Raw genomic sequence first — 15,660 nt, forward strand, 5'->3', positions numbered from 1 at the left:
CTCCTCCTTAAAATTAAAAAAAAAGTCCAAGAATACTAAGAACAACAAAATTGATCTCATCACCTTTTCAGACTATAGGAATCACCAGGAAACTGGTTGGTGTGACTGCCCCCAGGCCTCACCCTTGTAGGTTCTGATGGGTTAAGTCTACAGTGAGCCTGGTAATCTGTGTTTGTAACAGGTATACCCGTGTAATTCCAACAGTCAGGCTGGTCAGGGACTCCCTCAGCAGGACTAACGCTCTTACTTTGCTGGTGAGGAATTGGAGCCTAGGGAGGGCAAACGCCCTGCTGGAGGTCATATGGTAGACACGGCTTACGGGGCGGGATGTCGCAGTCGGGCTCGGCACAAGGACCCACCCTGTGTCTTCCAGCAGTACCAGGAAGGGCCTGTGACTGGGCAGTCAGAGACTGGCCCCCAGCATGCAGCAAGCTACGGCTGCAACTGCACTGGACCCACCGTGCCACGTGGTTTGACTTCCTGCCAGAGGCTTCAGCCCCGACTCGGGGCCCCATTTATCCCTACAACAAGGCAAAGCAGAGTTATGTCTACCTGCTGCCCAGCTCTGGTGCTGAGTGAGGCCTGGGGTTTGTGGGGAGGAGGAAGAGGAATGAGTCACCTCCGGCCACTCACTGTCACTTGGTTCTCTGTGGGTGTGAGAATGGGGGACAACTTTGAAGGTTTGCAACCACCTCCCCGCCCCGTCCATCAGCAGTGCCCCCAGCGGGCCTGGAAGAATTCTCTGAGGCCTGCCAAAACAGGCGGGCGCTGGGAGCCCCCGTCTTGCGGCAAGCTGGGGGGCCCTGCTCTGCATTCTGTCACCTCTCTGCTGCTCTTCTGTAGGGCCTGCGGTTTGACATTTCCTTCCTTAGCCAGTTACAGCCCCAGCAGCCTCTAGGCCGGCTGCTAAAGATACTGGTACGAAGAGCCACCGCAGAGAGCAGGAGGTCTTTTCAGGATCAAAGCAGCTTTGTGAGCTGGTCAGAGCCAGCCGAGCTCTCTGGGATGGGCCCTTCCTTGGGGCACTGCTGAAATGTCATCTCTGTGCCCAGGCCCACTGGTTTCCAATTGCAACGGCACCCGACACATGCGTTCCCACCCCCGCCCCCACCTCCGTCGCATGTATGTATACACAACACTTACCCAGAATCTCACTTCCTGAAATGTTCATTGTGTATCTCTTTCGTGTGTAGGCTCCTTGAAATCAGGGGCCTTTGCTTTGTTCACTGAGGCATCCCGAGCCCTCGGCAGAGTTCCTGGCACTTTGAAGGCCCTTAAGGCACACTGTTGAGTGAAGGCATGCCTGCTCATCCCTCCCATGCCTGGGAGGGGCTGCGACGGCCGCCATGGCCTGACTCGGCCAAGATGTGGGCACCAGCAGGGCTCCCTTGGCCACTCTGAAGGATCCGTTCCCTCCCACATGTCAGAGGAGGGAGGAGAGGGACTCCCATCAGCTTCTCAAAATAATCGCTTAAAGGAAACAAGTGTGTCACAAGTGCTCTGGTGGTGTGATCAGGAGGCCGCTGCGAAGTCCCCACTCCGGATTTAAAGCAAATCCCAGCAGTGACATTACAGGGGAGGACTAAACCTTACCCTCCTTCCTTCTCCATCCCCTTAAGTCCCCAGTGTGTTTATAAAATGTGTCCTGTCATTCTAATGAGGAAGAAGGGCTCTGAGCAGCCCAGCGTTCCCTGGGACCATGGAGAAGTGAGGGTTTGGGAGCCTGGGGGAGTGATGAGGGAAGCAGAGAGCAGTGGATGCTAAGGACCACCTTTGCCAACTTAGCAAGTTTGTTTTAGGCCAAACTTGTTACCTTCACTGAAGGAAAGTAGATCCTGGCTCATTGTCGGATGGGCCACAGGCTCAATTGCCTCAGCTCCTGGAGAGCTTATAGCAGGTAATTAGGGAGCCTGGCTTCTGCGGTGGGTGTGTTTTGTGGGGTTCCTGGAGTTCCCTGATCACTAACGCACTCTGTGAGCCTCTGTGGCCTCATCTATAAAATGACATTGGGTTAGATCATCTTTGAGGCTCCTCCTAGCTGCCTCCAAATCTTTAGGAAATACTGAGCCTGTGTACTAATGAGGGTTCCCTTGGTCTCAGCAGCAGGCGCTAATGAGGGCTGGAGTCTCCTGTCCTGGAGACTTGAGAGATCCCATGGATTGGACACTGACTGCTGGGGTGTGCTTGAGGTGTCATCCTGTTCGTGAAGGCGATCCCTGTTCTGCGGTTTGAGGATTTGCTAGCTCACAGCACCTAAGGACTAAGAGTATCTCCAAGGGTCCTGGCCAAGGTTGGCCTTGGGACATGGGTGAATCAGGGAGTCTCCCACTCTGCAGGATGTGCCCTGATCGGGAATGCTTCTCCAAATTTTATAAAAATCCATGTCACCAAGGAGGAAGCAAGGGGGTGGGGGGGGTGAAAGGGGATACAGACCAAAGAACAGCTCACCAAAGCTCCTGTCCAGCTCTGCAATGAACAGCTGATTCCTCTAGGTTTCAGAGATGGTCTGAGTGTTCCTGGAAGCCTGACATCACCACAGGGACGTTAAACCAAGAGTCAGGGGACCTCAGCCGCAGGAGCAGTAAGACAATAAAATACACAGTGGTTGTATCCAGGTTGTAAGGCTCCAGAATTTCAGAGAAGGGGAGCCAGGTGAGAATGGGCAGGTCTTCACAGATGGTCTTTGAGCTTCACTGAGGAGGCTGAGCCAGCACAGAGGGCCTGCTGGGCAGGAGCAGGGACCGGGGAGGGGATGAAGGTGGGAGGAGGTGAGGAGCAGATGCCCCGTGGAGGGGACTGGCTGGAGGCCAGAGGAGGAAGCTGGTCTAGGTCGGCCCAGATGCCCAAGGTTACACGGATCAGGGAACTCCAGGACTAATGGGAAGGTTGGACTGGGGGAGAGATGATGGTTTTGTCACCTTATCTGTCTTTTATCTCATAGGATTCTCAGTAAGTTAAGTCAAGAAATCAACAAGAATGAAGAGAGAAGGAGCATCTTCACACGCAAGTGAGTGGGGGAGCCAAGAGTCCAGTGACACCGTAATGGAAACCCAAAGAATTTTCAAACCCAAGTTGAACCTTCAATGGGAAGCACAGGACTGTTTTTGCCCCAGTTTTTGACCTGCAGCACTCCTTCAGCCCCCAGGGTCTTGCAGCTGGTACCAAAGAGGGGAGGGGGAGCTCATTTTCTCTGCCCGGCATCCTACCCATGGGTCTGTGACTTCAGGGGAACTTCCCCTAGAGAGTCAGGCGGTCACGAGCTCCCAGTTATTCCACTAATGTGACTTTGATAGTTTCCAGAATTTTCGGTTAGCCTGGCCCAAGGTGCTAAGCAACAAGGACACCAGTCCTAGATGGTGAGATATACCCCCTACTGGGGGCTTCTCTTGCAGGGCTGGATTGAAGAAAGAGGGAGATGCCCTTAAGCCAGTAGCACCATTAATGCAATGCTGTTTGCCTTTGCAGACCCCAAGTCCAGCGGTTTCCTGAAGAGACAGGTAAAGGTGTCAGGGGTGGGAGTGATTGCTTTAGGAGGTGACAGGTACTTCGATTCTTCTGTCTGCCGGTTCCTGGGCTCCTGGGGTATTGTGCAGGTGACCTTATTCATCTGCCTGTCAGGCAGTTCTTTCCCAGAGAGAGGTTTGGGTCCAAGTTGAGAGCAGGACAGGTGTTACCATGCCCGGTGCCTGGTTTCTGGCCCCTGGTTAGCTGGGAACCTCTACAGATCTGAAATGAGGAATGCCGTGGGGAAACATGGGAGGATCCAGGCTTTGACTGAGCACCTGAGCAAAGCCAGTGCCCCTCCATCTCCTGTATAATAAGACTGGGTCTTTAAATCTTTAAAGAAGCTTTAGGGATAGGTCCGCAGTGTCTGTGTATTTTAAAGTCCTCTGGGTGACTGTTCTGTGGTGAAGGATTGGGCACCACTGCTACCTTCTGGTAGAATGAGCTGCTCAGGTGGAAATTCTAGAGCTGATACTAAACCAACCCCCAGGTATGAGAAAGGTAGGATGAAGGCCTGGGATGGACAGTGGTGTAAGAGTACATCAGCTGGGGTGCTGCTTTGACTTTTCTTCTAGAGACTTCTTTTGGTACTGATGAGGGTGTGATCTTCTTCCACAGAAAGCCATGAAGAGGACAATGGGGGCTGGTCATCGTTTGTGAGTATGGTGTGGGCTCTTCTACCCTTACAGCGGTTTGCAGAGCACCTTTGTAATAAGGAACTAGCATGATGCCAGAAGGAGCAAGGCCTCTAGCAAGATGCCAGCATTACCCTCCCCTGGGTGTCATAAAGTGTGTTCTCTAAAGGTCAGGTAGTAAATATTTCCAGCTTTGCCACCCACACGGCCTCTAGCTCGTCCACTCACCTCTGCTTTTACAGCACAATAGCAGCCATAGATGATAGCTGAACAATTGTGCTTGGCCGTATGCCAATAAACCTTTATTTACAAAAACAGATAGGTGGGCCGGATTTGTCCCATGGGCTGGAGTTTGCAGATCATGCCATTAGTCACTATTATCACCCCCACAGCAGGGCCTTCCCAAACTCCCTCCCCTAGATGGTATACACTGAAGTAGCTTAAAATAGATTTTCTCCTAGACTTAAGTCCCCACTGGTGACACAGAGGGAAAGGGAGTTCAGAATCAACTATTAGCCTTGAAAAGACCTCAGGGAAAGTCCAATCTAATTGGGTTTTTATGTTGGAGGGGTCAGAGTGACCCCTTTGAGAGTCTGATGTCCTCTGGATATCCTCTCCCCAGAAGACTGCATTCACAGCCACTATGCATGAAGCTGGACTCCGGCTAAGCACTCGATTATGGCTCGGAGCCCAGTGTGCTCATTTTACAGATGAAGCAGCTGAGCCCACTGGAGAATGGGACTTATGTAGAGCCACACAGCCAGTTAGAGGCAAGCCTGGGACCCAGGTGGCCCGATCCTCAGTCTAGTGGTCTTTCTGGTAAGCAGCCGCCTCAGTGCCTTTAGGAAGCAGGTAAAGCATCCCTCGTCTTAATGGGATTCTGGCAAAAGGAAGCATTACATTTGAAAAATGCTAGCTAAGTCTGTGCTTTCTCTAAGAAGACAAAGGAATTGGACAGATTTATTTTGTACAAAAGGGAAAAGACCAGAGTTTCCCCCAAACTGTGTACAGTTTTGCACCGAAGCTGCATCTTTACCACTGCAAAGGGCCATGTGGAGTCTCCCTGTGGGAGCCCAGCCTGAGGCTAGTGTCCTTCATCCTCTCCACAAACACAGGCTTTCCATTAGCCACTGCCTCTAACACTCATGGGCTCCAGTGCATGCCCAGCCCTGCACAGGGCACTAGGTGAGCAGGGATGGAGACAAGGCACCCAACCCTGTAAGCATTTTACAGCATGGATAACACACGGCAGAATATGATTAAGAACAAATACATGCATGCAAATTTAGGAGCCAAATCATTGGGGAAGCCCATTGTTCGAGAAGTGGAGAGGAAAAGTCTCTTGTTGAGAAAGGCTTCCAGGTAAAGCCTGGTAGAAAGCAGGAGCAATGGGGCCAGGGTGTGTAGGCTGAGACAATCTAGGGATTCCTCTGTCAGTCAAGGGCAGTCAGCGGGACCACTAGGGAGACAGGTGGAGGCTACTATTCTCAAGGCCCCTGATTCAGGGGTTCCATCCCCTGCTCTCAAGTTATAGGAACACAAAGGACAGGATGAAGTCTTTTTTTTTTTTTATAATAAGACTATCATTATTATTCTTTTTTTTTCATTTTTTTTCAAAGATTTCATTTCTTTATTTGACAGAGAGAGAGAGATCACAACTAGGCAGAGCGGCAGGCAGAGGGAGAGGGAGAAGCAGGCTCTCCGCTGAGCAGGGAGCCCGATGCGGGACTCGATCCCAGGACCCTGGAATCATGACCTGAGCCGAAGGCAGATGCTTAACCGCCTGAGCCACCCAGGCGCCCCTGGGATGAAGTCTTTTTCAGAGTTCAGGAAGACACTCAACCTCACTTTGCCTTCCAATATTTTAAAAAATTTTCCTCAAATCAAACAGGAACACAGGAATCTTCAATTGAACAACTTAGACAGTCTTGCTTAAGTCACCTAGCAGAGCTGTAAGGATTTCTAGGCTACCGTTACTCACTTTTCCTCATCAAGATGCAACCTCCCACGGCTTCTTTCCATACTGCCCTTGACTTTAGAGAACTGCCCTGGGCTCATTTATTGCCCACCTGACTTTGGCACGAGAGTGATAAGGCGCTCGTCCCATGCGGCTGATGGTGCCACCTCTGCTTGGGACATCATTACTATGACTGTCCATTTGCATGAGCGGCCTCAAAGGCAGTCACTCATTCCCCAGGGCTCCCTTTCCCCGAGACCCACAAAGAAGCACACATAAAATCCAACGCAATGCTTAAAATTTAGAAAGAGTCTCTTCCAAAAAAGCAGCTTTAAACTCAGTGTCAGATGTCATGAATAATAGGCTGTTGTTTCTCCACACTCAGCTCTCAGCAAAAAGGATTGCACAGCCCTGACTCTCCCCTCTCCGACACAATTTAATCTGCCTTCTAATTAACAGGCTTTGGTTATCTGGTTTCCCCATTAGCATGGCCTTCCACACTGCACTAGGTTCTAATGAGAAGAATGTTTTGAGCACAAGCACACCAAGAACAGAACTGACAATTAACTAGCGGCATCGCAAATGCTCCAGGCATTTAATCTCCCTCTTGGTGATGCCTAGAATAAAAAACATGTTTACTCAACACAGAGCTGGCTCTTCCACCCTTTTATTCCTGTGCCCTCCTCATTTCTTCTGCTTTCCTCTCTTGGGCAAAAAGGTGTAGAGGAAAATGCACTCGCCTCATGGCCTGAAGGCCTTGATGGAGGTTCCAAGTCCTCGACTCGCTGGCCCCTGCTATTGCACTCCCCAACCTCAGCGTCCTCATCTGTGAAATGGGAGTGACCGGCCTACTGCTGCCACCTCCCTACCCCAGGACCCTTGTGAGGCTTGGCAGAGAGAGAATCTATGCGGGCACCTGGGTGCCACGGAGCCTCTACAAACTGGTCTGTCCCCATCACTGTGTTGGCAGGATGAAGATGACTATGAGAGCCCTACCGACGATCAGAATGAGGATGACAATGACGACTATGAGTCCCCCAACGAGGAGGAAGAGGCGCCCGTGGAAGATGATGCGGATTATGAGCCGCCACCCTCCAATGATGAGGAGGCCCTGCAGAACTCTATCCTGCCTGCCAAGCCTTTCCTCAACTCCAACTCCATGTACATAGGTAAGGCCCTGGCCGCCCGCACCGGCCGTGCGGACCCACACGAGGCCAGTGTCCATGGAGCACCAGGGGGCCCGCTAACGCCAGCTCAGCGGCTTCCCGGCCGTGGGGCTTTGGGCAGGTGACTCTCCCTCTCTGGGCTTCAATTTCCTCATCTGTGAAATAGGATAATAAAAATGGAGACCGCAGAGCTTTGCTGGGAGGATAACTATTGCAGACAAATCATTGCCTGTGGTGGCTGATACCAACACTGAACTTCCACTTGCGGGCATCTGGCAGTAATAAGTCATTTTGTGTAGGACTTAGGGACTCAAGAGTACCTTCCTGTTTCTCCCCGTCTTCCGACCAACTCATGGTTACGTGGCACTTTCACCCACACACTGCCACGGAAAACATAACCATACTAAGGGGGTTTGACCATCACTTAAGAACATTTAAACACTATTTAAAATTTTGACTGTCAGTCTGCTCCTATCAGCCTGTTTCTCCCTCATTCATTCATTTCTCCGTTCAACAACAATGACCGGTCTCCTCTTGTGAGCCGGGCAGCATTCTGAATGCCGAAATGTGAACTCATCAGGAAAAAAGACAGAGCCGCCACCTCGGGTCGTACCCGCTAGGAGTGGTGGTGACAGAAAACAGGCTTCTGCACAGCAGTGTATCAGCTTGGCCTAAGGATACCTTGGTGGGATCAGAATACTGTGAGTTTCTGTCCAGAGCAAGTCCAAGTAACCAGTTAAGATCTGTGAATCCGAGGCTCCTGGCTGGTTCAGTCAGTGGAAGCTGTGACTCTTGATCCCGGGGTTATCAATTTGAGCCCCATGATGGGTGTACATATTACTTAAAAATAAAATCTTACCAAAAAAAAAAAAAAGTCTGTGATTCGGTAACAGGAGTTGGTGACCAGCCCTTCCCTTTAAGGCAAGAGACAGCAAAAGGAGCAAGTGGGAGGGGGAGGTCAGTCCAGAGCATTTGTGAGGGGAACGAAGGGGGCCTACGACCTGAGCCATTAGGGCCGAGGTAATGCTGCCCCGGCACCTGGATGTGTGTGTGTGTGTGTGTCTGCCTGTGAGACTCGGGCGGGCTGGCCTTGGCACTGGCGGGGGTCTGCGGGATGGGGCGCCCCCGGAGCGCAGAGTTGCTGAGTCCGGCGTGGGGTCTGCTCTTCCCGGACAACACAGCCCGCCTTGGTGTGGCATTTCTGCTTTCATTTCACTACCCTACTGCTCTTGTCCTTCCGCAGACCGGCCCCCCTCCAGCAAAGTCCCGCAGCAGCCGCCCGTGCCCCCCCAGAGACCGACAGCTGGGTTTCCTCCGCCGCCGGCAGGCCGGAGTCACGCGGTAGGCCTCCCAGCTTTCTTCACTGGTGCTGTGTCCACTTTGATCCCTCCTTTGCCAGAGAGAGGACTTCAACGTATCTTTACCCAATGCTGACTAGTAAGAACAGATTATATATAGGCTGGGAACATGCAAACCCAAGCACTCGCAGTGTGGGGGTTAGGGGGGTGACATACATACAGCAATACTTCATTACTGAAGTAGTTTAAATTGTTTTGGGTAATCGGCATTTTCTTTTTACCCAAAACAATTTAAACTACTTCAGTAATGAAGTATTGCTGTCCCACTTTTGAAACTAATAAAAACTGTGAAATAAACCCGACGGACCAAGGTCAGTAAATGGCCCCTACCGCTATTGCGTGGGTCCCTAGCACCTTCTCTCGCCGCAAGACGTGCGCCACCTACTGGCCAGAGGCGGAAATTCCGCGGGCCGGTGGCTTGAGCCGCCAAGGCTTAGAATGTAGAGAACCCAGGGGGAGAGAGAGAGAGGCCGCAAACTGCCTTTCCTCTTTCTTCAAGCTTACAGCCTCAGGTCCTGTGGGTCCAGTTAAGTACCCAGAGAGACCCCGAGAAATTCAGGCTAATATGTCAATAGCTGGAAATGTGTTTTCTTCAAAAGGGATCGGAGCACTTTAACTGCAGGGTAATTGCCAAAGTGTCAGGGCTAGAAGGAACGAGAGAATGTATTTTCCCAAAATCTCAAAATGCAGACCTCCCCACAGTTGGGACCTTTCATCTAAGCATACATGGCTTCCTCTTGCTTGTGCAGTTTTCTTGCAAAGGGGGCTCAGGGAGCTGAATTGATCTACAAAACATTTTGCTTTGAAACCTGAAGGCCTCCACCTCCACTATTGGGATGCAGAATTCTCTCATTCAGTCAATAAATAGTTACTAGCCGCTGACCGTGTGCCAAGCAGTATTCTAGCTGCTGGAAATAGAGCACGGACAAGACAAATAAGGTCCCTTTGCTTTTATAAATTTTTTATTTTGGTTGGGGGAGGCAGATACTAAACAAGTAAGCAGATGTATGCACAAGACAATTTGAGTAGTAATGTGTGGTTAGGGAGACAGAGAACCCAGTAACTTGATGATGGGTGGGAAGATGACATTGAGCTGGACAGAATGGGCCAGTTGTGGCAGGAGCCAGGGAAGGAACATTCTAGGCAGAGGGAAACACAAGTACCGAGATTAGAAGGAGGGCATGAGCTTAAGATCTTGCAGGAACTGTAAGAAGACACTTGGAGTGGGAGCCCAGTGGGCACTGGAGAGAGGAGTCTAAGAAGGAGTTGGAAAGGTGGACACACGGCGAGTTTTTATTGTGTTCCTAATGTGATAGGGGCCACTTGAGGGCTTGGCAGGGGAGTGACAGACTCACTCCACTGCCATGCAGATAATACCTCGGATGAAAGAGTGTGGGATGGGGAACTCAGGTAAGAGGTTATGGTCCAGGAGAGAAATGACAGGAAAGTGAACAGAGTCAGACAGATTTGGAGCGATAAGGCCCCAAGTGAGAACTTGTGGATGTATCCTAATTAGATGCTACCTAACATGTGGATCTTTTTTAAACAGCCACTCCTCCCACCCCAACCAAACCATGAAGAGCCTAGCAGAAGTAGAAACCATAAAACAGCAAAGCGTAAGTCCGGGGGCTGCCCTCTCACCCACCAGTGCACCTGCTCCTTCAGCCCCAACCAAGTGCTTTCTTCTTGTAATTGACTTCAGTCTTTTTCCCTTCCAGTCCCTGCTCCTTCCATAGACAGAAGCACAAAACCTCCCCTCGATCGTTCATTAGCACCATTCGACAGAGAGCCCTTCACACTAGGTTGGTATCTCTCTATTTGATGCCTAGTAACAATGGCCAATATTTATAGAGTGCTTACGGCATGATTTTCACACGCACCACCACAATCATAATGGTACCGTGATGTGGGACTATTAGCATCATCCTCATTTCATAGACGAGGCAACGGAGGCCCAAAGACATAACTTTCCCAAATAACTCAGTTACCCAGTGATGGGGGTAGAGACTCAACCCCAGGTCAGACTGGCTGCAGAACTCCTGCTGTCAGCCCTGGGCTGGGCTTGCTTCTACATGGGTGCCATGTATACACATATCTCATTGTCCTCCCGAAGGATGGTGTGGGAGGCAGTGCAGTGCAGAGGGAGGGCCTGAGCTGAGACAGGAGGTCTGGGAGAGCTGTTGTCAGTTGCTTTGGCAGCTACTGAGCCGCTTACTGACCGCAGGGACCATGTGTGTTCAGAGTTGTCTCCTTCTTTGTAAGGTGTTCGGTTCTGTAAGGAGAAGATGCTTGATAAAACTCCAAGGTGCTATTCAAATGTCAAAGTTGTTTATCGTTGCCCATGTGCAGCTGACCAAACTGTGGCTATCCTACAGTCCTTTTCCCCCAAAAGTGGCCCAGAGTGTTCTTGGAATATGGCTACTTCTGTATAAAGCTATTTTCAATTCCATTCTAAAACTTAGCGACCATTTATTGAGCACCCACTCTGGGGCAAGTACTTTACCTACCAAAAATAATTTACCCATATTATCCTCACACCAACCCAACGAAGGGGGTGTATCCCTCCATTTTGCAGACAATGAAACTGAGGTTCAGAGAGGTTGAAGAACTTTTCTACATTTGCATAACTTGGTGTAGGATTTGAACCCATGTCTTTCTGACTTCAAAGCGGGTGCTCTTTTCCGCCACATCATGCTACAGTTGGAGACCCTGGATTTTCCTTGCTCTGGGGTAGGGAGTTCTGGAGAAGGAGCTAGGAGCCTTGCCAGAGAAGGAGCCCGGAATCCTGGCCACACCCAGCCTTCCTGACCCGCACTCTGAGCAAGGCAGTTAGGCTACTGTGGCCTCAGGTTCCCGTGTGCAAATGAATTTCAGTTCTTAGATCTGAGGCTCCTGTTTGCTGCTGTTTCCACGAACTGGACCACAGCTCTGAGGACTCATGCAAAGCTCTGTCGGCTGTTTGAGTTCAGAGCAGTCTGCTGTATAGGGCTGTTCAAATTACATGAAAATGAAGACAGAGAGATTCAAGTTCAGACCCCAGATGGGCTCACTACCAGAAGTCAAAGCATCAGAAAAGTGGAATACTGACATCAAATCCTTCAGAGTCACCTCCTGAACAAAAGTTTCCTTTTAAAAGATTCTTTAAAAAAAAAAAAACTTTTTATTTTTTTTATTTTTTAAAGATTTTATTTATTTATTTGACAGAGAGAGAGAGAGGGGGTGAGTGTGAGAGAGCACAAGCAGGGGAGCGGCAGGCTTCCTGCTGAGCAGGAAGGGGCTCCATCCTAGGGCCCTGGGATCATGACCTGAGACACCCAGTGCCCCCAAAAAACTGTTTTTAAAAGTACCCTTTCTTGACAATACCTACTCTTGACTGCTTCCTTGTCCATGATGTTTTGAGAGTACTAACCTCTTAGGATGCCCAGAGAATATGCATACACCAGAAGATTTTTTTTTTAAAAAAAGAAAACCTACTTAAGCCTAAGAATATAAATCTAAATTTTCTGGGTAACCCTGTAAAGTAGGGTTTCCATCCTAAGCCAGAGTTTTATGAATAATAAACATTTCTTATACCACCAAAACTGTCTCTTACTGGGCAGTGAGCTCTTCACAGTAGGAGGAGATTCGTAGGCCCTGTCAGGGGCCTGGGCTGTACATCATGTCATGAAAATCATATCATCATTCACCTTGGGGTGTTAACTGCGCAGAGGTATGGGAGGGAGGGAAAGAAAGAGGAAGTATCTAGGAGTTGTCAGCGCCCATGGATATGTGCCTGACCCTGCGTATAAATCGTCACCTGATCCTTACGGCAAACCTGTGCGTTTTTAACCTACAATACTCATTTTACAGGTGAGGGAATTGAGACTCAAAGACCTTAAATAACTTGCTCACGGCATATAGGATTTGCTTATAGACCTGGTTGAATAGTTAAGTGGTACTTTTTATTGCACTAAAAACACATAGGGCTTATCTACTCGAAGGGACTTCGGACAGAATCAAAAATAAATTGCTTTGAATAACTTTGCAATGCAGAGTTCTCAGGTACACCTAGCATTTCTTCAGGGAACCTGCATGTTGTCTATTCCGAGAGAAAAGTAAAAAGAAGAAAGAAACAAAACCCAACCAGAAATTAAGACAAAATGATTTGCACCCCACCAGGAGTATCTCCTAAAATGCTCTTCCCCAAATCAAAAGTTTTTCCAGAAAGTAAGTGTAATACTTTAGGTAATGTCAAATGTACCACAGGATTGGAGGAAAATTAACCCCTCTGGGGCAAATGGGCTTATTTCAGTTACAGGAATAAACTGAGGCTATCCAAAGAACTTCTTAGTCAATGAAAGAGGCATAAAATCCCAAGAAGACATTTTAATCCTTCTTATCATCAGTTACATAAAATCAAATGTTGAAAAGAAGCACAGAATTCAGAATACTGTTTGTATGTACACAACTCTGAGTGGCCTTGGGCTAGTCACGTAATTTATCTGAGCCTGTAAAATTAGGTGCTCCATATGGGCATCTTCCAGGTCTGAAGTCTGTGATTCTTCAATGCTCACACCCAGTCGGCCCCCTTAGGGCTTGGACTCATGGTTTCATCAGACTATGTTTGAATACCTCCTGCTTAGTGGATAAAGTATTCAAGGCCTGCCTGCTCTTTGTCGTTTACAGGAAAGAAGCCCCCATTTCCTGACAAGGTAAGCTCCTTCCCTGGTTTGTTCTGTTTGTTTTTACTTTGGTTTCATTTTGTGTCTTGTCTTTATTCTTTGAAAAGTGCTGAGGACACTGACATGTCTTCCCTCCTGTCTTACAGCCCTCGGCCCCCGCGGGAAGGTAACGTGCCCTGTCGCATCTGTGTGAGGGTACATGGTGTATGCTATAGAAACATGGTTCAGTTTGGTTCTCACCCCGGCTTTCTCTCAACTCTTCAGGCCTCTCGGGGAGCATTTACCCAAGATGCAAAAGCCTCCTTTACCGCCAGCCACTGAAAGGCATGACAGGGGTAGCCCCCTGCCAGGGAAGAAGCCACCTGTGCCCAGGTAACTGTCTTCTGTTGCCTGAGTTTGTCACTCAGAGAGGTGACGCCAACAGCCTGCCTAGCAGTAGCCTACAAGGAACCGAAAATCACGGGTGCTCCTGGGGAGCAGTGGATGGTTTCGCTGCTAGGGCTTGAGGAATTCTGGCTTCTCGGGTTGGATGTCAAGTCCTGGGTCCCTTTGAAGACGACAGTGATCTAGCAAAGAAAGGAGTGGAGCGATGCTTCATCAGGAGGACGGGAATGGCTACTGTCTGTGGAGAACGCCTCCTCAACCAGTCAAACCCGGGCTCATGTTTTCCTTTCACCTCAATCCGTGGGAACAGTACCTGCCACTTCATTTTTCAAGACAGGTAGCAGAGATGACATAATTGGGAGAGGTTTTTAGGTCACTGTAAGGGTCTTCCTCACTCTTCAGCCACATTTTATAATGGCAGAATTGCTCTACTATTTCTAAATTTACTGTGAAGTCTTTTGGGGCCTATGTACCAAAGGCATAAATGTATCTGAGGTCAGGCTCCACTTTACTCCTTATGAAGGACATAACCAAGGCTTCTGTTTTTCTCCTCAGCATAATCAGGCTTCATAGCTCCTGCTGTTGGATTGAACCAGGGCCACGGCTAGAGGGCACCAGAAAAAAAACCTCAGTAATCAAGATATTTTGAATGGATTTTTTTTTAATGGAATCTTTTTAGAAATCAAAATGAATGTAAAAAGTATAAAATGAACAAAATATCAAAATTTTAAATAAACCCACGATGGGAGGATGATGCCGCGTGAAGCCCCTGACAGATAGGAGGCGTTCGATACATTCCTTCTCTGGTCCCCCTGTCCAAGGAGGACGTGACATGGGCCCAGACACACAGCTGCCTGCCAGAGCCCAAAGGCAGCTGTCGCCACATCTGTCTGACTAGCTCGTGCATCTGGGAAAAGTCCCAGAGCAGGAGCATTTTCCAACTGTCTTCCCTTCACCCGAAGGGTAAGCCCCAAGATGGCTGTTTTAAGATATCAGCAGAGGAGAATATTACCTAAAATGTTTTCATTTGCTTGGAGAAACATCTACTCAGTGAAATTTAATAGCTACTAAAGAGTTAGTTTGCTGACTAAACCTTTTTTATATAAATGTAATTATTTGCTGCAGTAGCTAAAAGAATTAAGGTTTGCCTAGCTCAGCTCAGCAATGGTGACAGAACATTGAGTCACCAAACCCTCCCTCAACTTCTGCTCCTTGGCTTTTCTGCTGTTCCCCCCCCATTTTATCACAGTTCAGTGGGTTTGATTTCTCATTATTAGAGCAAGTGAAACTATCTATATTCTGAGTCTGGCTCGTTGGAACTCTTCATGTTCAGTTCTTTTTTAAATTCATTTCAGGCACGGTTGGGGACCGGACAGAAGAGAGAATGTAAGTACAAAATCCCATTTGATAGATTCTTGGCGCAGGGAAAATCAGTGCAGGCTCTGTGGAGCTTGGGGCCATGCATTTCGCAGACTTCACTGAAGCCCAGTGCATGGAGCAAGGCCTGCACGCAGTCAGCTCCTAAATGCTGGTACCGGGGAGGGCCTCCGTCTTCTCCTCCTGCCCACAGTGCTGCATGGCTTTGCTCTGGTGCCTCTGAGAGCTCCCAGGGTGGCCGGCTGCATCACAGCCCCATTCCCAGATGGTGATTCGTAAGGTAAATAACCGTGGTTGGAGGGAAGGATAAAAGGAGGGATGCCCAAGAGTCTGGGCCTCGAGGCAAAGTTTACAAGCCCTCTGTTTTCCCTTTTAATAAGTCCATGACCTGAATAAGAAAGGGAATAGCAATTATTGAATGCCTGCTGTGTGCATGTTGACAAGCCAGCGACTTTTGGGATGATGAGCTGTTTGCCTGGGAAACAGCAATGTAAGTTTTATGTCCAGTTTTAACAATGAAAATCTTATGTCCCAGAGGCCCCATCGGTTTCAGGCAAACTGGACAGGGACAGTTGGTCACCCCAGCTTTACACATGTTTTGCCTTTAATGACCCTATG

At 49.1% G+C, this 15,660-nt stretch overlaps 1 protein-coding gene across 1 annotated transcript in view; it reads left to right on the forward strand.

The window, feature by feature from the left end:
• Positions 1-15,660, forward strand: part of LCP2 (lymphocyte cytosolic protein 2) — a 54,940-nt gene that overhangs the window by 20,551 nt on the left and 18,729 nt on the right. Inside the window, exons 4-14 of the mRNA XM_025867048.2 lie at positions 2,942-3,007; positions 3,466-3,497; positions 4,123-4,160; positions 7,067-7,265; positions 8,506-8,603; positions 10,170-10,236; positions 10,339-10,422; positions 13,286-13,311; positions 13,428-13,447; positions 13,546-13,653; positions 15,021-15,051. Coding sequence (XP_025722833.1) covers positions 2,942-3,007; positions 3,466-3,497; positions 4,123-4,160; positions 7,067-7,265; positions 8,506-8,603; positions 10,170-10,236; positions 10,339-10,422; positions 13,286-13,311; positions 13,428-13,447; positions 13,546-13,653; positions 15,021-15,051 — 769 coding nt within the window. The remainder of the gene's footprint in view (positions 1-2,941; positions 3,008-3,465; positions 3,498-4,122; positions 4,161-7,066; positions 7,266-8,505; positions 8,604-10,169; positions 10,237-10,338; positions 10,423-13,285; positions 13,312-13,427; positions 13,448-13,545; positions 13,654-15,020; positions 15,052-15,660) is intronic.

The sequence above is a fragment of the Callorhinus ursinus genome, unplaced genomic scaffold, assembly GCF_003265705.2.
Source record: "Callorhinus ursinus isolate GAN/ISIS: 27379988/994484 unplaced genomic scaffold, GSC_fseal_2.0 scaffold3, whole genome shotgun sequence".
In the NCBI taxonomy this organism is placed as follows: domain Eukaryota; kingdom Metazoa; phylum Chordata; class Mammalia; order Carnivora; family Otariidae; genus Callorhinus; species Callorhinus ursinus.